The sequence below is a fragment of the Equus quagga genome, chromosome 17 (genome assembly GCF_021613505.1).
Source record: "Equus quagga isolate Etosha38 chromosome 17, UCLA_HA_Equagga_1.0, whole genome shotgun sequence".
Lineage (NCBI taxonomy): Eukaryota > Metazoa > Chordata > Mammalia > Perissodactyla > Equidae > Equus > Equus quagga.
Window position 1 is genome coordinate 5,737,152 of NC_060283.1, and position 23,175 is coordinate 5,760,326.

At 37.8% G+C, this 23,175-nt stretch overlaps 1 protein-coding gene across 1 annotated transcript in view; it reads right to left on the bottom strand.

Annotated features, from left to right (window-relative positions):
• The window catches only part of C17H11orf80 (chromosome 17 C11orf80 homolog), an 81,776-nt gene extending 59,523 nt beyond the window's left edge, over positions 1 to 22,253 (bottom strand). The window contains exons 1-3 of the mRNA XM_046643842.1: positions 22,218 to 22,253; positions 20,449 to 20,590; positions 16,786 to 16,839 (exon numbers count right to left, since the gene is read on the bottom strand). Coding sequence (XP_046499798.1) covers positions 16,786 to 16,839; positions 20,449 to 20,590; positions 22,218 to 22,247 — 226 coding nt within the window. The 5' untranslated portion in view covers positions 22,248 to 22,253. The remainder of the gene's footprint in view (positions 1 to 16,785; positions 16,840 to 20,448; positions 20,591 to 22,217) is intronic.
• Positions 22,254 to 23,175: the final 922 nt, after the last annotated feature.

Below are 23,175 nucleotides of genomic sequence, written 5' to 3' on the forward strand. Positions count from 1 at the left end.
AAAAGAAAGTACAGATAGTAAACATGTATAAAAAGTTTTAAGTAAATACAAATTAGAATTACATACCATTTCATTAACTAGTAAATTGGTTAAAGTATTTTAAGTAACTGAAATTTCCAATGCTAGCAAAGTACAGGAAGTTGATATCTTTACATACTATCCTCACACACAAATGCTACTATTACATGACACAACTTTTTTTGAAGCAATTTCAAGAGCCATAAAAATATACATAGACTTTAATCAAGTTAATTCTACTTTAGGAAATAAAAAGTTAAATGCATACGATATTCATCCCAGCTAATCAATCATTAATTAGCACTTATTGAGAACTATGTACTCAGAACAACCACTGTGCTACCTGCATTATGTCTATTACCTCATTTAATCCTCAAAACAGCTTTATGAGGTAGGTAGTTTTAAAAGATCAAAAACTTGCTCAAGGACATACAGGAGGAGTTCCTAACTACTACAGTATACCGCTATGCATAATAATGGGAAAACAAAAACAAACCTAAATGCTTAAAATATAAAAGTGGTTAATTAATTTGATACATCTTCCTATGAACAATTTATTAATTAAAAATGACTAGAAGACTATGTCACAACATGCAAAATGCTTGCATGTTAAGTGAAATAAAGTAGTAGGAGAAATTGTGTATCTATCATGATTACAATTCCATTAAAAATACATGGGATGAAAGTCTGAAAAGAATATAATAAAATGCCAACATTTATTGTCCAAGAAGTTTTTTCCTTTTCTCTATTTTTCCAATTTTCTAAAATAGGCTATATGGCTTTTATAACAAAAAGTTCCACTTAAAAGTAATTTCTCTGATCGTGGCAAGAGTTGAGATCTGTTTGTTGTGTTTGTTTTTTCCCTGAGAGACCAAGCAAACCAGTAACTATTTGGTCTTGCTTGGTCTGACTCTCATCCTTTAAAATAGTCTTATAATAATGCTTGCAAGTAATGTACCTGTAAATAATGTAGTAATACCAAGCATTTTAAAGAATGAGGCTAATTAAGCCAAAAGAAGAAAAGTTCTTTGGTCGGCTCTGTGGCTTGATGTAATTAGTTAAATTGGCTAATTATTTCCACATTATAAAACAACACCAGACATGCTTTAGAGAAAGAAATAGAAGGCAGGACATTTTAAAGGAGGATCAGCAACCTTTCAGAAATGTAGTGTCAAATCCTCATTCACTTCCTCAAAAAGCAGAAAGATTAGTGGCCATTGCTGCACATTCAGTGGGCTCAACCAGCCAAGCAAGCCAGTAAGCAAAGGTGTGGTCACTCAGGTCACTAACAAAGAAATACACATCTGAGCCTCATACTACCACCAGCTGCCAAACAAAAGGGACACAGATTGAGAACAGAGGGAGAAAAACTTAATCATTTTTCCAAGCCTACACCTCCCTCTTCACAAAACCTCAACAACTTGACCACCAAATGTGATACAGGCTATAGATTTCTTCAACTTGTAGGGTAAAAGCAAAGTGAGAAGTTGTGAAAGGAAGAGAGAAATTAATATCTGTTCAGTTCATTCATTGAGCATAAATGAAGAGTTGGTTATCTGAAAAGCTACCATAGTAGACAAACCTCTAGCAAAACAGTATACTGTAGAATAGACCAAAATACTATGGAATAGTGGTTAAGACAGCCTCTGGAGCCTGTCTGTCTGGGTTCATCTATCCCACTCAACCGCTTACTAGATTTGAGACTTTGAACAGGTTACTTAACTTTTTTTGTACTTGAAATGTCTGCTATTAGTGTTATCATCACCATCATGAAGAAAAAGAGAAGACACAAAAACATAAGAAGCCTCAAAGAGATAAGAGCACAAATATTTTTAAACCATAAAATAATACTATAAATAACTGATTCAATCGATTTGAAAACTAAGATGAAATGCCTAATACATAACAAGCGCTCAGTAAATACATACTGGATGAATGAATGAAAGGGACTAAGGGATAATTTGTGTGTATATGTTTTAAGAAATATATACATCTCCAAAACTGGCTCTGGGAGCAATAGAAAACTTAAACAAACCAAACATCATTAAAGAAAACAAGTTGGTTATCAAAAATATTTCCTCCTTCACTTCCCCCGCACCCCAAAATACCAGGTTCAAATGACTTTTTTATAGGTCAGCTTTAAGAAATCTTCAAAGAACAGATAGAAAAAGCTCCAGAACAGAAATGAATAAGCCTACTCAATCATTTTATAAAGCTGGTATAATCTTGATACCAAAACAAGACAAGGACAATATAAACCAATCTCACTAGGAACATAAATGTGAAAATTAAATCCAGGAAACACAAAAATTATATATTAAATTGTGATACAACTGCAAGGATGTTTCATCAGAAAGCCTATCACCATAACTCATCATATTAATAGATTAAAGATTTTTTAAAATGTATAATAATCCCAAAAGATGTAGAAAAAGCACTTTAGAAAAGACAACACATAATAAACACTACTGGCAAATTAAGAATAAAACAAAAACTCCCCAACCTGACAAGGAGCAAGCACCAAAAAACTATAGTAAATATCATACTTAGTGGTAGAATTTTAAGTAATCCCATTAAAGAAAGACAAGACACTGCCTACTATCACCCCTGCTCTTCTACTCAATACTAATACTATTCTATCCAATGCAATATGGCAAGGAAAAGAAGTCAGTCACATAAGGAATGAAAAGGAAAAGACAAAACTGTCATAATTTAGAGATGCTTTGATTGCCCATATAGAGGACCGAAGAGAGTCGACAAACTATCAAAATTAATGAGTTCCATTCAGAATGTTGAAAAAAAATTAATACCACTCACAGTAGTAACAAAAACTGTAAGACACTAGGAATAAATGTAACAAAAGATGCCTAAGACTGTTATGAAAAGAATTACAAACTGTTAACATAAAAGATGATCTAAATAGGAGAGACATCAGCAAGATGGAGGAAGAGGAAGTCCCAGGCCCTCACCCTCCCTTGGAGATACCAACTTAACAACAATACCTAATCGCTGTTATGAGAACTCTAGAAACCAATTAAGAGGTTGCAGCACTCCAGGCCAGTCAAAAAAGAGCCACTTCCAAGCAGGATCCAGGCTAAAGGAGAACCTTCCATCTTACATCCTAGCCTCATAGGGGAAGAAAAGGAGCTATGACCAAAATACCTCCTGGGAGGTGGCACACATCACTTCCACTCACATTTCGTTGGCCCAAGCAACTTACAGGGCCCAGCTTTATCTCAATGGGTCAAGAAGTATAATTCTCCCACAGAGAGAGAAGAAAATATTTTGTACAAATAATAAAATCTAGCAAAATAGTCTCTGGAGTCAAGCAGACTTTGGCTTGACTAATCATGTCCTCTTTGGAAAGCTCCTTATTCTCCCACAGAATCTATATATTAGAGACTATAGTGCCTATCTCCTAGTTATGACAATTAAAACTAAATAACATTTAAAAAAAAGAAGATCCAAATAAAAGACAAGCTATATCAACTCACAGGTAGAAACACCTAATACTATAAAAATGCTAATTGCTACCAAATTAATCTATATATTCCATATAATAACAATCAAGATCACAACAAGAATTTTTATGGAACTTAACCAATTATAAAATTCATAGGCAAGAGCAGCGGTTTTAAAAACCAAAGACAATTCTGAAAAAGAATAACATGGTGGGGGGATTTGTCCTATCAAACAGCAAGATTTACTCTAAAGCTTTAGGAAACAAGACTCTAGGATAGGGCCCAGGGACAGACATAACGACTATGGCACCCAGAAACAGATTCAAGCATATACAGAACCTTGCTGTATGACAGAATAGTAATACAAATTATTGGAGAAGGGAAAAAATTTAAATCAGATTCCTAACTTGTGCCATAAATAAAAATAAACTCCAGAGTAATTGTAATAATTAAGTTAATAATTATTAAATATAATTTTAAGACTTTACAACTATTAAAATAACTATATAAAAGAATATTATTACTTCAGTATATAAAAGAATGGTCTCAAATCAATGATTGCAGCTTCCACTTTAAGTAACTAGAAATAGAAGAGCAAATGAGACACAAAGCAAATAGAAGAAAGGAAAGAATAAAAGATCAGAATGGAAATCAATGAAATAAAATATAACAGAAAGAACCTGGTTCTAGCTAGACTGATTAAGGAAAGAGAGAGAGAATGAACACAAATTACTAATACCAGGAGTGAGAGAGGTGCTATGGCTAGAGATTCCACAAATATTGCAAGGATAATAAGGGTATATTATGAAAAATTTTATGCCAATAAATTCAATAACTTAGGTGAAATGGACAAATTCCTTGAAAGACACAAACTACCCACACATACTCAAGAAAAAATAAATAACCTGAATAGCCTATAATTATTAAAGAAATTGAATTTCTAGTTAAAATATTTCCAACAAAGGAAGAATCAGGCCCAGATGACTTCACTGATGAATTGTACGAAATATTTAAGGAAGAAATAACACCTTCCACACAAACTCTTCTACACAATTGAAAAACAGAGAATACTTCCCAATTCATTCTATGAGGTCAGTATTACTCTGATATCAAAGACAAAATCATTACAAGAAAAGAAAACTACAAATATCTCTTATGAACATAGATGGAAAAATTCTTAATAAAATTTTGGCAAATCAAATCCAACAATATATAAAAAGGATAATACATCACGGCCAAGTGGAATTTATCCCAGAAATGCAAAGTTGGCTTAACACTTGAAAAATCAATGTAATTCACCATATTAACAGACTAAAAAAGAAAAACCATATGATCCTCTCAACAGATGCATAAAAAAGCATTTGATAAAATCTAACATCCATTCCTAATAAAAACTCTTAGCAAGCCAGGACTAAAAAGAGAACTTCCTGAAACTCATAAAGGGCATCTACAGAAAACCTACAGCTAACATCATACTTAACAGTGAAAGACTGAAAGATTTCCATATAAGATCAAGAACAAGGTGAGAAGTCACCACTTGTATCCAACGTTGTACTAGAGGATCTAGACAGTTCAATAAGGCAAGAAAAGAAATAAAAGGTACCAAGACTGGAAAGGAAGAAATGAAACTATTTGCAGATGCTATGACCCTCAATGTAGAAAATCCCATGGAATCTACAAAAAAGCTACTAGAACTTAGAGTTTAGCAAAGTTGAAAAAATTTAAATCTATTGTATTTCAAATACTAGTAATGAACAATTGGGAATAGAAAATTTTAAAAACGTCATTTATCATGGCATCAAAAATATTAAACACTTAGTGTTAAACCTGACGAAAAAGGAACAATACTTGTACACTGAAAACCACAAAACACCATTCATAGAAATTAAAGACGTAGGGGCCGGCCCGGTGGCACAGCGGTTAAGTTCACACATGCGCTTCTCAGCAGCCCAGGGTTCGTGGTTCGGATCCCGGGTGCGGACATGGCACCACTTGGCACCCCATGCTGTAGTAGGTGTCCCCCATATAAAGCAGAGGAAGATGGGCACGGATGTTCGCTCAGGGCCAGGCTTCCTTAGCAAAAAGAGGACTGGCAGTAGTTAGCTCAGAGCTAATCTTCCTCAGAAAAAAAAAAGAGATTAAAGACCTAAAAACTGTAGAGATATACTGTGTTCATGGATCAGAAGACTGAGTACTGCAAAGACAGATGTTAATTCTCCCCTAAATTGACCTATCAACACAATGCAATCTCAATCAAAATCCCAGCAGGCTCTTTTGTAAACATCGACAAGTAGATTCTAAAATACATATAGAAATGCCAAGAACCTACAATAGCCAAAACAACTTGAAGAAAGAATGAAGTTGAAAGACTTATACTGTCTGTCTTGAAGATTTTATATATATATATATATATATATATATATTTTTTTTTTTTAGGAAGATTATCAGTGAGCTAACATCTGTTGCCAATCTTCCTCTATTTTACGTGGGATGCCGCCACAGTGTGGCTTGATGAACGGTACTACTTCTGCTCTCGGGATCTGAAGCTGTGAACTCCAGCCTGTGGAAGCGGAGCATGGGAACTTAACCACTACACCACCGGGAGGCCCCCTTGAAGACCTATTTTAAACCTACAGAAATCAAGACAGTATTAGCATCAAGACAAACAGACTGAAGTAACAGAATACAAAGTCCAGAAAAAAACCAACATACATATGGTCAATTAGTTTTCAGCAAAGTACAAAAGCAACTTAGTGGAGAAAGGATAGGCTTTTCAATAAATGATGCTGGAACAACTGGGATATCCATAGGCAAAAAAATAAACTTCAATTCAAATTTTGCAGTATAAAAAAATTAACTCAAAATGGGTCACAGACATAAATGTAAAACCCAAAACTATAAAACTTTTAGAAGAACACATAGAAGGAAAAGTTTGTAACCTTAGGCCAGGCAAAGGTTTTTTAGCTATGACACCAAAAGTGTGATCTGTAAAAGAATAAAATGATAAATCTGACTTAATAAAAATTAAGAATTTCTCCTCTAAAGACACTTAAAAGAATGAAAGGAAAGCCAAAGACTGGCAGAAAATATATTCAAATCACGTATCTGATAAAGGACTTGTATCCAGAATCTATTTTTTTAAACTCTCAAAATTCAATAAGAAAACAAACAACTTAATTAAAATATGGTCAAAAGATATGAATATACACTTCACCAAGGAAAATACATATATGACGAATAAGCACATATTTCAGAACTTATCAGATTTTATTCTTAAAACTTGTAGGGAATGGGAGAGTTTTCAACTTTACCTCTAATGTATTATCATTTAAAAAAAAAGCTTGAAGCAAATATACCGATCCAATATCTAATTTTGTGTAATGAGTACACTTATTTTTTATATAAGCCTTTGATATTTTATGTATTTAAGCAAATATTTCATATGTCAAATTTTTTTAGGTGTTTTTAAACATTTATGGAGTACCCACTGCGTGGCCAACAGTGGGCTAAACACTGGGGATACAGGGATAACTAAGACAAAAACCTTACCCTCAAGAAACTCAAGGTCCATGAGGGAGACAGATGCATTAATAGATCATTTTAGTAAGAGTGAGAATCAGTTATGGAGCAGCGCGGACTTAGGAGTCGCAACTTTGAAGAAAACGGATTTGAGGGGCCAAGACTAGAGATAAAAACACCAATTAGGAAATTATTACAGGCAAGAATAATGAGATTCTGAATTACAACCATTATAGGGATAGAGAAAAGGGAGCAGATTCAAGAAATACTTAGAAGGTAAAATCGGCAAAATTTTGAGATTGACTGGATATGAGTGCAAGGAAGAGAAAAGTAAAGAAAAACTGAGACCACTAAGCTGGATAACTACTTAGATAGTGAAATAGGAAATGAACTCGGAGGAGGATCAGGCTTAGGGGAGAACATGGGATATTAAATTTTAGACATGCTCAATTTGAGACACGTGTGGAAATTCAGATGACTAATCTTAAAAAGTTTAGGTGAGAAGGGAAAGGAAAAAAGAGAACAGATGCCACTTTAGGGGGACAACAGTTATGTGTATGGGAGGAATGTAAGGAATATAATTATTTAAAGAATGGGTGAAAAGTTAGCCTGCCATCTTATTTTTTGCCTTTTTTTTTTTTTGGAGGAAGATTAGCCCTGAGCTAACATGTGCCACCAATCCTCCTCTTTTTGTTGAAGAAGACTGGCCCTGAGCTAACATTCATGCCCACCTTCCTCTACTTTATATGTGGGACGCCTGCCACAGGATGGCTTGACAAGCAGTGCATAGGTCCGCACCCAGGATCCGAGCCAGCAAACCCTGGGCCACCAAAGCAGAACGTGTGAACTTAAACCACTGTGCCACTGGGTTGGCCCCAGCCTGCCATCTTAATCTTCACTGGGTCACAGACTGTTAAAATCTGATTAACTTATGCTCCTTCTCACCAGATACAGGTACACAAACACAAAACTCTGCACAAAATTTTAGATGAATGACCATAAGTTAAGAACCTCTCGTCTGTCATAGACTAATTTGAAGGAGGCACAGGGAGAAAGAGGTTAAAACCATACAAAAGGAGACGACTAATACATTCATTAATTCAACCAATATTTATTCAACAACTGCTATATGCCAGACATTGTATTGGGTTCTGGAAACACAGGGATGATTAAGGCAGACAATATCCCTCTCACCATGGAGCTTAAATTCTAATTGAGAAAGACAAATAGCAGTAACAAAAAACCCCACTAGGTCCCTAAAGAATATAATAGGTGCTATGAAAGAAATAAGTAGAGTAGTGAGATAAACTACTTCAGATATGGTAGTGAGGGAAGGCTTCTCTGAGGAGGTGACACTTGAGCTGAGATACAGAAATGGAAGTGAACCAATCAGCCACACGATAAACCAGGGAAAGAACATTACAGGTAAAGGGAATAAGTACAAAGCTCAGAGATGAGAAAGGGTTTGGTGTGTGTCAAGGAACAGAAATGAGGCCAGTGTGGCTGGAGAACAAGTGAGCTGAGGAAAGAAGAGTTGGAAATAAGGCTTGGAGAGGCAGAAATGAGCCAGATCATTCAGTCTTGCAGCCATATTAGATACATCTGATATATTGTTTGGGCTTGTGTGTAGTTATCACTATACAGATTGGAAGGAAAAAACATCAAAATGTTAAAAATTATCATCTCTGAATGATGGACTTATGGAGTGACTTTTGTTTTTTCTTTATATTTTATGCATTTTCCAAATGTTCTACAACAAAAATGTATTCATTTTACAATTATAAAACAATGATTAAAATGCAAACATATAATAGAGGTTAATGTTAACCATCCAGGGATGATTTCAATAGAATAGTGAGAGTGAAAAGTGAATTTATAAGGGACTAAGGAATTGAGTGAATGAAAACAGGTAAGAGCAGTAAGTGAAGACTGCGCCCTTAAGAAATTTATATAGGAAAGGAGAAAAATAAACAGTAGGATTGAGGGTTGCTTGTTTTTGTTCCTTGTTTTGTAAAACTGGGGAAGACTTGATAATATCTGCACGTAGGGCAAAGAAGCCAGTATGAGAGGCAAAGACTTAAACAGCACAAGATGAGGTGACACAGGCTCAACAGGAAGGGACTCGGGTACAGAGAAATAGCCTATTTATCTTTTTTAAAGGATGAGAAATACTTCTGGAAATACAAAATATCATTCCTGTTCATTTACATAGTGCTTTATACTTTTTCAAATTGCTTTCACATTATAAAATTAAAACTACTGTGAAAGAGACCTACATTTTTCATTTACATACCCAAAAACTAAGGTTCAAAGATGTTAAGACAGAATTTAAAAATCAGATTTCCAAAGCCTTTTATACAGTACCCACCTACATTTTCTATTCCAAGAATAATGCTGTTATAAATACTTGTGTATAAGTTTTTGGGTGAATACTACTAGGTGATATGATAATTCAACGTTTAGCTATTTGAGGAGCTTCCAAACTGTTTTCCAAAGTGGCTGCACCATTTTACATTCCTACTAGCAAAGTATGAGCATTTCAATTTCTCTATATCCTTGCCAATGCTTATTTTCTTGTTTAGAATTACAGCCATATTAGTGGGTAGAAAGTGGTATCTCATCATGGTATCGCATTCCCCTGATGACTAATGACATTGAGCATCTTTCCATGGGCTTATTGGCCACTTTGGATAAATGCTGTTTTAGTCTGCCCAGGCTACCATAACAAATACCATAAACTGGGTGCCTTAAAACAACAGAAATTTATTTCTCATAGTCCCGGAGGCTGGAAGTCTAAGATCAAGGTGCCAGTGATTCAGTTCCTGGGGAGAGCTCTCTTCCTGGCTTGCAGACGGCTGCCTTCTCACTGTGTCCTCACATGGCCTTTCCTCAGGGGGTACACCTCTTTTTTTAAAGCCACTAACCCCATCATGAGGGCCCCAGCTTCATGACCTAATCTAACCCTAATTACTTCCCAAAGGCCTCATCTCCAAACACCATTGCAATGGAGACTAGGGTTTCAATATATGAATTTTGCAGGACACAGACAGTCGATTCATAACAAATGTCTATTCAGATCCTTTGCCCATTTTTAAATTAGGTTGTCTTTTTATTGTTGACTTGCAAGAGTTCTTTATGTACTCTGGATTATTAGACTCTTATCAGATATATAGTTTGCAAATATTATGTGGGCTGTCTTTTCACTCTATTTTTTTAGTTTTTTTCCCAGCTTTATTGATATATAATTGACATACAACAGTGTGTAAGTTTAAGGTATACAACCTTTTAGTTTAATACACTTATACACTGTAAGATGATTACCACTGTGGCATTAGCTAACACCTCCATCACATTACATAATAACCATTTCTTTTGTCTTTTCACTTTCTTGATAGTGTTTTTTGAAGCACACAAGTTTTTTTTGTTTTTATTTTTGTTTTGAGGAAGATTAGCCCTGAGCTAACATCTGCTGCCAATCCTCCTCCTTTTTTTTGCTGAAGAAGACTGGCCCTGAGCTACCCATCTTCCTCTACTTTGTATGTGGAACGCCTACCACAGCATAGCTTGACAAGCCATGCGTAGGTGCGCACCTGGGATTGAACCAGTGGACCAGAGGCCGCCGAAGCAGAACGTGTGAACTTAACTGCTGAGGCACTGAGCCAGACCCCACAGAAGTTTTTAATATTGATGAAGTCCAATTTATCCATTTTTCCCTTGGTTGCTTGTGCTTTAAATGTCCTATCTAAGAAAACATTGCCTAATTCAAGGTCATGAAGATTTACACCTATGTTTTCTTCTAAGATTTTATAGTTTTAGCTCTTAGCTTTAGGTCTTTGATCCATTTTGAGTTAACTTTTGTATATAGTGTCATATGACCACTGTTAAAAATGTGCTAAATGGCTAACCATAAAGTCTATTCAGGTAAGAATACTCAAAATGTACTCTCTTCCCATACTAGCCAAATTCACTACCAGAGGCAGCTAACATTTTCTGCTATGGAGATGAAAGGGATATGGTAACCCAAGAGGCCAGAGTTGGAGCAAGAAGTGTCCAGCTGATTACTAAATGAGGAATAACAATAGTTCAAGTATTTTAAGCCAAAGCAGGTACAAGGTAGGCTAGTTCCCACAGAGTGCTGAATAAAAGTTACTCAGCTGGAGTATGCACCAACTCTCAAGATCTCCAACAATAAAAGCTTTCCTTCTCTTCCTCCTTTACCTACCCAAGTTTAAAAGGAAAAAAACATGTCAAGGTTCATGTCCTTTCCATCCTCTTCCCTTTCACATCAAATCTTGAAAATATTCTCAATAGTGAAGTACGATTAGAGAAATTTAACAGGGAAAAGACTAAAGAAATATTAAGGAAGCAAACGAGGATAAATTCATTTATTTTAACTTCTCTTTACCTTCAACCAATCTTCTCTTTATAAAATCTTGCCATGTGTTATGCAAAATTGGCAGCAAGAGCCTGCTTAGAAGGTATCAAAAGCTTGAGGACTAAGTGTGGACTTACAGGGTAACCAAGGACCTACAAATCCACAAATTCTTCCTTTACTTCTAAACTTAATATGTGAGGCTGAAGTAAGTCTCAGTTTCCTCATCTTTGAAACAGAAATGGTGACAACACTTATGTCTGACCTACCTCTCAAGAACAAATGAGATCATGTCTACAAAATGAGCTCCTGGGGAAAAAAGCGTTACATAAGAACTGAGCCTTAGAGTTGCTGATCTTGTAAGATATAAAATTATAATAGATCTTTCATCTTTGACTATGAGAATCTCAGATTTAAAAAAAACTAAGTCAGACATCCAAGAGTTCAGCATTTTGAGTGTCTCCCTCAAAGCTGAGCAAGCCTAGACTGGTCAATCTCTCTAATGTACAAAAAGCACCACTTCTCATTTCCTTTCCTAACAAATTAACAAAGAGGACAAAATTAAACATTTTTTGAAAGTCTCCCTGATGCCAAAAGGGTGGAAAACAGGAACGAGGCAAGAAGAGAACTATCATAACCACATAACCGCACATCAACAGCAAAGCTGTCACTCCTACCTTCAAGGGCTGGTGTATTTATCAGTTTTTTGAAGGAAAAAAGGCTGTAAATTTTCTGACTTGGGAAAAACACTTGAACATATTTTTAAATGATTGGACAAATTATGTCTTACTATAGAGTTAAATTATGTCAATAAACATGGGAATGAGGAGGAGATATTTTAAAAGATAAAATATAAAAATAATATGAATAGAAGAGACAAGAAACAAACAGTAAAATAAATAGAGACCTATAAATAAGGCTTTTTTCATATTGCACCATCTCATTACTCTCTTCTACCCTTTCTTTTTCTTTTCTTCACTAGAGTAAGAACATGATAGGAAGTAGCTTCTAGACCTGGGCAAGACAGACAAAACTAAATCCATCATGTTCCACCAAACATGTTTATGACAGAAGTAGTTCTATATAAGTGGATAAGAATATACGTAAATGGATTTCTACATAATGGATAAGTATACGATGCAGAATAGTAGACATATATTAATATGAAGTAATGAGAATTTTTAAACATGTAAGAATTTATCTATCTTAATGGGCATCATTCTTCAAAGTATAGAAGATTATTCTAATTGACAGAGGACCTCAAATCTGGTCTGAGGTGTTTTATTCTAATAAGCAATCAGGAGTCATTAAGTGAGGAATATAAAACTATGTTTAATATATAATTTAATAAATAATAATTCTATACTATAAAAGCAAATTTAACCAAAAAATTCAATTAGATTAGATAATGGAGAAAAGAAAAAGGAGAAGCCAAAAAGAAAAAAAGCCAACTTTTTTTTTTAAAGATTGGCCCTGAGCTAACATCTGTTGCCAATCTTTTTTTTCTTCTTCTCTCCAAAGCCCCCCAGCACACAGCTGTATATTCTGGTTGTAGATCCTTCTAGTTCTACTGTGTGGGATGCCACCTCAGCATGGCTTGATGAGCGGTGCTAGGTCCATGCCTAGGATCCAAACTGGTGAAACCCTGGGCCACTGAAGCAGAGCACGTGAACTTAACCATTCGGCCATGGGACTGGCCCCAAAGCCAAAATTTTTAAGCCTGGAGAATTATGAGAATGTTAGTATCATTAAAAGGAATGGAAAGACTACACAGCAAGTTAGTTTGAAGAAAATGAACCCCATTTTAGACCTGTTGCACATGATATTTCAGAGGCGCCCTCAAATGGAATAGTCTGACAAAGCTGGAACCACGTTAGTGATAGAGAAGGAAAAAAACGTCTCGTCAGCATAGAAATGATAGCTAAAGCATTAAAAGTAGAAAAGCGACCTGACGTGAATGTAGAATAATAATGCAGAATAATGAAGGGAAGAAAGGCATATCAGTGACTGAACTTGAGGGAGTATTCTCTGGGTTACCAAAGAAGCACCTTGAACACACGTACCTCCATTAGACTACTTACCACACTGTATTTTATATTCAGAGTTACCCTCCCTATGACTTCCTTGTGGAAAGATAGATGTTCAATAAAGGCTTACTGGATAAAAGTATGAATAGTTAGAAACCAGAGAAGAAAGAAAACAAAACAGAGAACATAAACCATTAAAGAGGTAGGAAAATAGGGAGATTATCTTGGTCATTGTTTATTAATCCAGCACGGATAAACACACAGAAATATTAGCCTGTTTGTATAAGAATTGCTCTGAAGTAGTCCAGATTCAGAGAAAAAGTACCTTGACACAACCTTGATAGAATAGACTGAAGAGTAAAGAAAACTGAAGCTGGATGGCTCTACAACAGTACAGTTGCCCTAAACAGAGCTCAAACCTTATTCTTTAGGCACTGAGAGAAATCAACCGAGCGATGAAGAGGACAACATAATTGACAAACTGAATTCAGAGCCATACTATTAATTTTGTATAGATACATAATTCTTTAGCATCTGGAAATCCGATGTTTAATGAATCTGCAATGAGAGACCTCCTGATGAACCTAATTAAACAGTGTAAAGGTTTGTGAATGGACTAATTTGAAGCAGTTTGCTAATGTTACAGGAATGCTAAATAAATAACAATAGTAATAAAGGTATAATTAATGGTGCATAAGCCAGGGAGCTAAGGGATTCAAATCTTAGTCTTGGACAATTTCCTTTGTGAGCTTCACTGAGTCATTTTTGTTACTAATTAATAAGAATAAATAGCATTATTGAGTGGAGGTTAGTATTATGAGCTCTAACAGCCGGAGAAATGACAGGCTGAAACAAAGTTGGCTACTAAATGTGATTAACTACGAACAAATGACTCAATTTTTATTGTGTACTTGATGTGCAGTACTACTACTTTGTACAAAAAGTTAGCCAGCTCCACCTTATCAGAAGGATATAAAAATAGACTACATAAATATGCATAAAATTGCTTTGAGCTTTTAAAATAACAAAATTAAGTCACTGGAACACAAACTGTCTAAAGTTTGTATTAGTATAATACAGGTGGTTATTCCATACACTATACTCGACTCAATACTTTCTCTCTAGTATTAACAATGATAATAAAACCATTCCCTTTGTACTTATATGGCTTTTCACTTTTTTCAAAGTGTTTTCACAAATATTAGTCAAAGAAGTAGCATTATGTATGATCCGACCACTCAATGTACAGACACGTTAAGTATAGGTTTATGTTGCAGGAAATGCTCCTATCTCCTCCCTAGTGCTAATAACAAACTCCCTTTTATTTACATGGATTTTCACTTCTTTCAAAGCACTTTCACACATACTAACTGGAGCAGTGGCATTAGGAATGATCTTTCCGTCCTTTGCATCATCCCAAGGGCATAATCCAAAAAAGAAGAGAACTAAAGATTGATAAATAGACTAGATGATTTTGAGGCAGTCAATTCACGATTCTTAAAGTTACATTCAGATTTACCAAAGGTCTTAGAATCGGAGCAAACTCTCCAGGACAATAAGCTGATTCTTCCTCTCTTCCAGGCATAGGTTTTGAGAGGCAGTAAAATTAAGTGACTAAGGTATCCTAAGTATGGGCATAAGGGGAGAAACCAGACTATCTTGTTCCCCACTGGAACCCATCTGTGTCAAGCACAAGGCTCAGTGCGTAGTAAATGCTCAATAAACCATCACTGTGATTGTTCGTACAGAGAGAATATTCTACCCAAGCTCCCACAGAGTATCTGTTATGGAGCTAAGAACAAAAATCTCAATTTATTTTTTGTTTTATTATTTTTCTTCCACAATTACCATTTTCAAATGTGTGCACACCAAGCAGAATCTAAACAAAATTAAATCACAGAGCAAAAAGCTGAGGTCTATTAAAAATCCAGGATACAGACAGCTTGAAAGGTGGATTCAGAGGGCAAAGACAATTTAGAATGCAAAGAGGAATATAGCTGATGACCCTTAATTTAGCAAGCAAACACTTTTAAATCCCCATGCTTAAACTAAAAATTACTTCAAAAAAGAAGTTTCAAAAGGTAAAACTGTTTTCAATACATTTATGTCTTTAGAATCATTAATTTTGCAAGTTGCAAAAATAGTTTCTTCTTTTTCTTTGATATGACCAAGATAAACAAAGGTATTTTTGGTTTATGCAGTAACTGAGTTGCTGGAAATTTGGTTATAAATTAAATTTTTTAATTGATTGCATTTTAAAAAACACTAGAAACCTTGCCATTTAAAAAAGTCCAATGATAATATATTTAATAAAAATTTATGTTATAACATACAGCTTTCTAATGTAGTTTTTTGGTCGTTTCCATATTTAATATATACCATATTTTCCTAAAGCAATGACAAATATAAATTTGTTTAAAAACACCACAGGGGCCGGCCAGTGGTGTAGCGGTTAAGTTCACGCACTCCACTTTCGGCCCAGGGTTTGCTGGTTTGGAGCCCGAGTGCAGACCCATACACCGCTCATCAAGCCATGCTGTGGTAGACGTCCCACATATGAAATAGAGGAAGATGGGCACAGATGTTAGCTCAGGGCCAATCTTCCTTAGCAAAAAGAGGAGTATTGGCAGTGGATGTTGGCTCAGGGCTAATCTTCCTCAAAAAACAAAAAACCCCACAATCTACTTATATTCCAATTTAGCTGGGGAAAATGTCTTTTAAAAAATTATTTTGTAAAATTTGTAAATTAACCACTCGTTACGAAACTTAGGCCCACTGGGTAATATGTACAAACCATACAACCATAGAAGATAAAAATGAAAGCACAACAGTTCTCAGATCATTTTGGTCTCTTTAACATAAACAGGTGTCCTTCAGCTTTAGATTATTCTCAAGCCAAGGAAAGAAGAACTTTAAAACCAAAGTTACCAAAAGTCCCCAAACTACACCGATTTTGGCATGTGGAAAACAGTATTAATAACAGCCAAAATAATTTACAGTAAAAGCATTCTCCACACATTATTTCTTTGAGGTAGACAGGAACAAATACTTTACTAAAAATTTTATTTTACATCTGGGAAAATTTTGCCTGAGGCTGTGTAGAGAGTATTCAGATAAGCTACAGTGACCTAGATATCTTGTACATTCCTGTATCTATACAATTTTATAGATCATTTTTCAGCAGGATTGCCAGATAAAATACTGCATGGAACAGACTTATACCAAAAAATTATTCATTGTTTTTCTGAAATTCAAATTTAAGTGTGTGTCTTGTATTTTTATTTGCTAAATCTGGAAACCCTATCTTTCAGAATAAGTCTGTTTCAGAAAAGATCAAATTCATTGCCAGAAAGAGATTTAGTCTTGTGGAAGTTGAGTAATTCTTTACCTTTTAAGAACTTCTCGAGGACCAAACCACCATAAATGCTTCCAGCAGAAGCAACTGTAAGAAACAGAATACAAAAAATATCACAAATAAAACAATTAAATGGATTTTATCTAAAGAATCTAATGGGAGCCTGAAAACACTGCTCACAAATTCAGAACATAAAAAAGGTGACCACTACTAATGAGTTCAGTAAAAGTGGAGGCACTAAAAAAGTATTATGAGGCTACAACAACTGGGGACAGAATAACTTCTTGGAGATGAGAACCAAATAGCAAGTCTTTTCACCTATGTTCAACACCAGAATTGTCTCTTTGGATATTACTATTCCTGATAGAAAAAGATTATGGGAAGATGGCAAACTGTAGCTAGTAACTAGAGTATATCATGCCATAACCCATGTTCTAGTATAAGACACAATTAAAACTTTTGGCCCTTCTTTTGACCAGTTTACTCCTCAGTAGGAAAAAACTCTACTAGACTGTGAGGTAAGAATTCTCTGTACCTAGAGTTCTAAATCTGAACATTAGAACATTTAGAGCAATAATTCTACAGAGACAGAGGATGAGGGAGAAAGCAAGCAAATAAAATATTGCATAAAACATACTTATACCAAAAAATTATTCATTGTTTTTCTGAAATTCAAATTTAAATGTGTCTTGTATTTTTATTTGCTAAATCTGGAAATCCTATCTTTCAGTATAAGTCTAATGGGAAAAAAGATCAGAACCACCTGGAGGCTTTTTTCCAAATTGAACATGCCCTCCCCCAGAGGGATGTGACCCTACAGTTAAGAGCCACTGCCATAGGAACCAATGGAAACGTGTCTATTCCTCAAGAAATGTGTACTCTTTAGGAGGGGAAAAAAGATTGAGAATCACTAGAGTGAGAGGCAACACCATTCTCTAAATGTGTGCTGTCCAACCCAGTAGCCACTAGCTATATGTGGTTATTTAAATTTAAATTAGCTAAACTAAATGAAAAATTCAGTTCCTCAGTCACATTAGCTACATTTCAAGTGCTCAATAGACAAGTGTGGCTAATGGCTACTATATCAAACAGCACTGATACAGAACATTTCCATCATCACAACAAGTTCTATTGGACAGCAATGCTCTAGATCTCCAGATTTTGAATGATTCTGGACAAATGATACACACTTCAAAAGGCCTGAGCCCAAGGAAAATAGAACGTTTAATAAAAGACAATCATCTTTTTTTCTCAGTGTTCCTCACAAGGATATACTGGCTCTAACTTAAAGGACAGTAGGTCACTGGGACAGGGATGGCAGGTGAAGGCGGGCCTACACTAAGGATTAGTGAAGACCTAGAATATGAAGAAAAAAAGCACAGCCTTTATGTCTTGCAGTGCGTCCATGATATTTCTCAATTGCATATGTCACACTATTTCCTCTAATATCTTTTCTTAGTTTTAACAAATACCATGTCAACAGTTGTTGAAAATGGGTCACTTTTAGTGAATGTGCTCAGGAAGAGCAATCATCCTGCCGACTCCACACTCTATCCAGCCCCCAATTTTCAGCTATACTTCTAAGTAATAAAGTGCTATCCTTTAAATGCTAAGATCGCAATAGAAACTTATTTGTAGAACACATTTTTAAAGCAACAACATTCCCTAAAATTCCCTCTACACAACAGAAGGTGATCTTACAAAAAGAAGAAGCTATGAGGTCAAATATATTTGGGAAATGCTATATACTATAGCCCATTTTTTTTTAAGATTTTATTATTTTTTTTCTTTTTCCCCCCAAAGCCCCCTGGTACACAGTTGTGTATTTTTAGTTGTGGGTCCTTGTAGTTGTGGCATGTGGGACGCCGCCTCAGCATGGCTTGATGAGCGGTGCCATGTCCGCACCCAGGATTCAAACTGGCAAAACCCTGGGCCACCGAAGCAGAACGAGCGAACTTAACCACTTGGCTACAGGGCCGGCCCCATTATAGCCCATTTTTAAAGATTCACAGTCCACACTGGCATACTAAAGGTTCTGAGAAGATCTAAAGTAACAAAACTCATTTGATTTTAATCAGCATTCCTCGAATTTAGATGACTACATAACTTCTCTCTCACAGCTCACAAAAACGTCCTATAGCACACATTTTGGGAAAAGCTACAATAAATAACGTTTATTAAAGCTTTCAACAATTACTACTCAACAGACAAGTGTGACTGGCCCTCCCTAACCTTGGTGGGGGTTGGAGGAGAGATTATTCTTTGAAAAGATAGAAGCATGGGTCTCCAGGCTGAGAATCAAAACTGTACTAAAAACAAACGGATTGAAGGACCATAAACACTGACTGCTGAGAGACCCAACACCCCTTACCCCTCAATCCCAGAATGCTGGTGATCTGGCATTTTATCCACCTGGTGAGAGGCTATGAACATACGCAAAGAAAAACCTAGAAGAATATGTATTGAATGTTAATAAATGATTATCTCAAGGGGTGAAATTACTGGAAAGTCTCTTTCCATAATATATGTTTCTGTAATGGAATGTTTTATGACAAGCATGTATCACCTTTCCTCCTGCCAAAAAAATTATGAAAATAATTACAAAAAGATCAGAGACAATAAAGAGAAGAGAAATGCCCCCTCTACTAGATGGGGTTAAGAAGTCCATTAGGCTCAAAATATGTATGGAATTGAGTTTCTTGCCAAAAGCTATTGTGGCTCAAGTTCTTTGCTTTCAGTGAAGTCAACTCTGCTTCCCTGGCCACAGTTTACTGGATTAGAATCAATGCACAAGCTAATACAACCAGATACAAACCAACATCCCCCTAGCCACGTAGCTAACCACCTCTCATGAATGGTGGGAACTCTGTCCGGTCAGAGTGGAGTTCATGCAGAGTAACAGCAAACCAACCTATCCTACCTCTCTTGAGGATGCTTACTGCTAGGTACACAAAGAGAAGACAGGTCATTCCCAACAAGAAAATGTCTTGTAGAGTCTGAAGTACTAGCCAGTCTCAACTGGGACTCAGGTGACTCCTCTGAGGCTGATAGGGCAACTTCATTCCAAAGTACCCTTCAATAAACCTATACAGACACACACAAACACACCAAAACAACCCCAAAAAGGCTATCACTTCACAAATTCGAGACAATTAGTTGTTTCAGGGCTATTCAATACATCAGCTTTCCTTTAAGAGAACAGGCAAAAACGATGTAAGAATAAGAGCCAACTGGAAGAGAGATGTATTTTCAAACTAACTGCAAGTGAGGATCATCAAAGTGTGCACCATTTATCATTTTATTTCTTTTCCTTTTCCTTTATTTTCTGGCTCTTTTCCAACTACCAAAGGCTGGACACAACAGAGAAAGGAAACAAAATTCAATGTAACGTAATTTTTGTGTGAAAGAGGAGGTTAAAACCAAGTGTAAGAGTGAGACTGTTTCTAAGCATCCTTAACTTGAGCCAGTAAAATAAATCCTGTGATAAGTCATTCTACTCACCTTTCCTGTACGGCACATTTGTAAATCTAGCATCAGATATCCATTACAGTATCATTTAAGTTTTTTAATTAGAGAACAACCTTAGAGTGATAACATGATATAAGATTATGACTAATTAAAATTTTTAAATAAACTATAACACAAATCACGACAAAACAAACACCGAAAATGAGGATTTTTTCTTCCTCCACTTACTAGTTGTTACACAATGAAGAGTATTTGTCTGGTGCTTAGAATTTAATGCTTCTATGGAAATCACTAGCTGTCCTTCTAACAACGTTCCCTTTGATACTCCTGCTGTTTCACACTTCCAGTGAATTATTAAATATTTCAAAATCTGAAAAGGGCACAATTCAAAGAAAAAACAATCTTCTTTAGAAATCATGGCAATAATAAATTTGTATGATACAGTTAATTCTAATTTCCAAAAAATAGTATTCTTGCTTGCAAAATGTCAACTTTACACTTGTTCCAAACAAAGCACTGTGTCTAAAAAGAAGAAATAGCTAGGGAAGCGACGTAAGAAAGGGGACTGAAATTCAACACAATGCCCGACAAGACAGGAAACGGAGACAATAAATTGCTTTATTCAAAGGATAGGTTCATCTGGAAATAACAATTTGGAAAAATTAAGTGCGAGTTTTTCCTGTTTTTCTTTTTCTCCCTAAACAAAAGCCAACATGAAGACTATGAATGAGAATGGCAGCTAGCTATGAATCATCTTTATTCTTCATGAACTCAACATTTCTGAGGGTCAGAATACTAGTTTAGAGCTCTCCCTCTGGACAAAGATTCCCGTGGCTTTGAATCCCTGATGTGCCTATGCCAGCAGGTGACCTTGGGCAAGTTACTGAACATCTCTGCACATCAGCTTCCTCATTTATCGAAATGAGGACAAACCCCCCACATATGGCTGCTGCTGAATGTCAACAAAATAATACGTGGAAAATGCTTAACGCTGTGCCTGGCATAAAGTAAACGCTTAATCAATATTCGCTATTATTTCTAATCAGTTCATCTGCAGTGAGGACTGCACACAATACTTTAAGTTGAACAGGTCTCCAAGATGTCTGGATAAAACATGCAGTCTTGATGAGACAAATTTAAAACAAAATATATTTATTGAATTCCTATTATTACTTATGACACTAGACCCTCACTTCCACACTAAGGTACCACGGGGAAAATTATTACCCCCTTTTTCAAAGGCAGAGAGAGCTCAGTAAGAGAACTCGGGAACTCAGATTCTAATTTGTACTCCAGTTTTAAGGATGATTTCCAGGCATTTCTACCGTCTAACACTTTCCTTCGCACATCCTTCCACTGCGCTCCCTCTGTTAAGATCTTCCCTAAGTTTCTTTTTCCAGAACGAGAGAGCAGCTGGGCAAAGAACATAGGCCTGCGAGCCAGAAGCTCTGGGTTCCAGCCTAGGTTCTGTCACCCGTGAATGTGATCCTCAAACTTCCTCTGATGACAACGAAGAAGGCCGGAAGGCTGTGGACCTCCAGGGGCCGCCAGGACCATCTCACCCGCCCGGCGTCCCTCACGCCCCGGGGCTCCGAACTCCGGCAGGCCCCTGCCGCGAACGGGCTGTCACAGACGGACAAACGCGGCGAGCGCGCCAGGCGTTCGGTCCCACCTTCCAGAGCACAGAAGCCCTCCGGTCCGCGGTGTGGTCAGGGCTGGGGGCCTCTGAAGCTCGCCCTGTCCCCATCCAGCGACTCCAGGCCCTCGCCCCACACCCTGCTCCACCCGAGGGCCCAGAACGACGTTTCCGCACCCCCTTCTGCTTCCCACAGCACCGTGCGGGGCAGGCCGACTGTCACCGAATCCTATCTTTCCCGAACCTTCCTTCTCCACCTCAGGCAACGCCAGCCCCCTCTGCCCCGACTTCGCGGTCTCCCCACAGAGCCCGCCTCCTCATAGAGCGTCCTTCTCGGCTTTCTCTCCCTTCCCGGCATCACCTCGCACACGGCCACGGCCGTGCCCTCCATTCTGCGCCGCGAGCACCGGCGACGCCCACCCGCCCGCCGGGTTGCCAGCCGAGGCTTCGACGTCCGCCCGCGCACACGCCCGGCCGCGCGACGCCGTCCCTTCCCGCCCGCGCGCGCGTTTGCCCCGCCCACCGGCCCGGCGCGCCTGCGCACTCTGCGCCGCCCCGCCCGCGGGCCGCCGGGACCTGCCTGGAGCGGTGGAGGCTGCCAGCTGCGCGGCGGCCCGTGGGCGGACGGGTGGGCCAGCCGCGGGGTTGGGGAGAGCCGCGGGGAGGGGCCGAGGCTGGAGGCGAGCAGGAATGAGGCCAGGCCGCGACTCCTCCTTCCTCCCGAAGGAGACTTTCCCACGGTCCCGCCGGGGTGCAGCCCGCAGCCGTGCTCAGAAGGCCGTAGCCGCGCTCGCCGCTTTCCTTCGGCCTGGAGAAGCCGCGGGTGCCGGGGGCGGGGCCCCACGCCGGCCCTTGACCCCGGGCAGCCTCACCTCCTGCGGAGGCTGCCCCAAGTGCCCCAGGCCGACCTCGGGGTTTCAGATACAGCAAATGAAAAGGCAGGAGGGACGGTTAAATTTGAGTTTCAGATCAAAAAGCGGAATTTTTTAAGCGTACGTCGATCCCATGCAATATTTGGGATATACTTATCCTTTAAAAAGTATTTGTTCATCTGAAATTCAAAACTGGGCGTCCTGCCTTTTCTCTGACGACCTGTCCCAAGCATGTCCCCAGCCTAATTCCAAGGTGGCCAGCCAGCCCCAGGCAGAACCTGGAAGGGGACCCTCTGTGGAAAAGGCTGCTCCGCACGTGGATTCTGCACTAAATATGCCGAGGGCGGGAGCTGGCTTTCCCGGGCTCCTGCTGACAGAAGCTCTGGGGCTTTTCCAAGAGTATTCCCAGCTGACAGAAAGGGGGTCCTCCAGGCTCTGGCTGCTGGA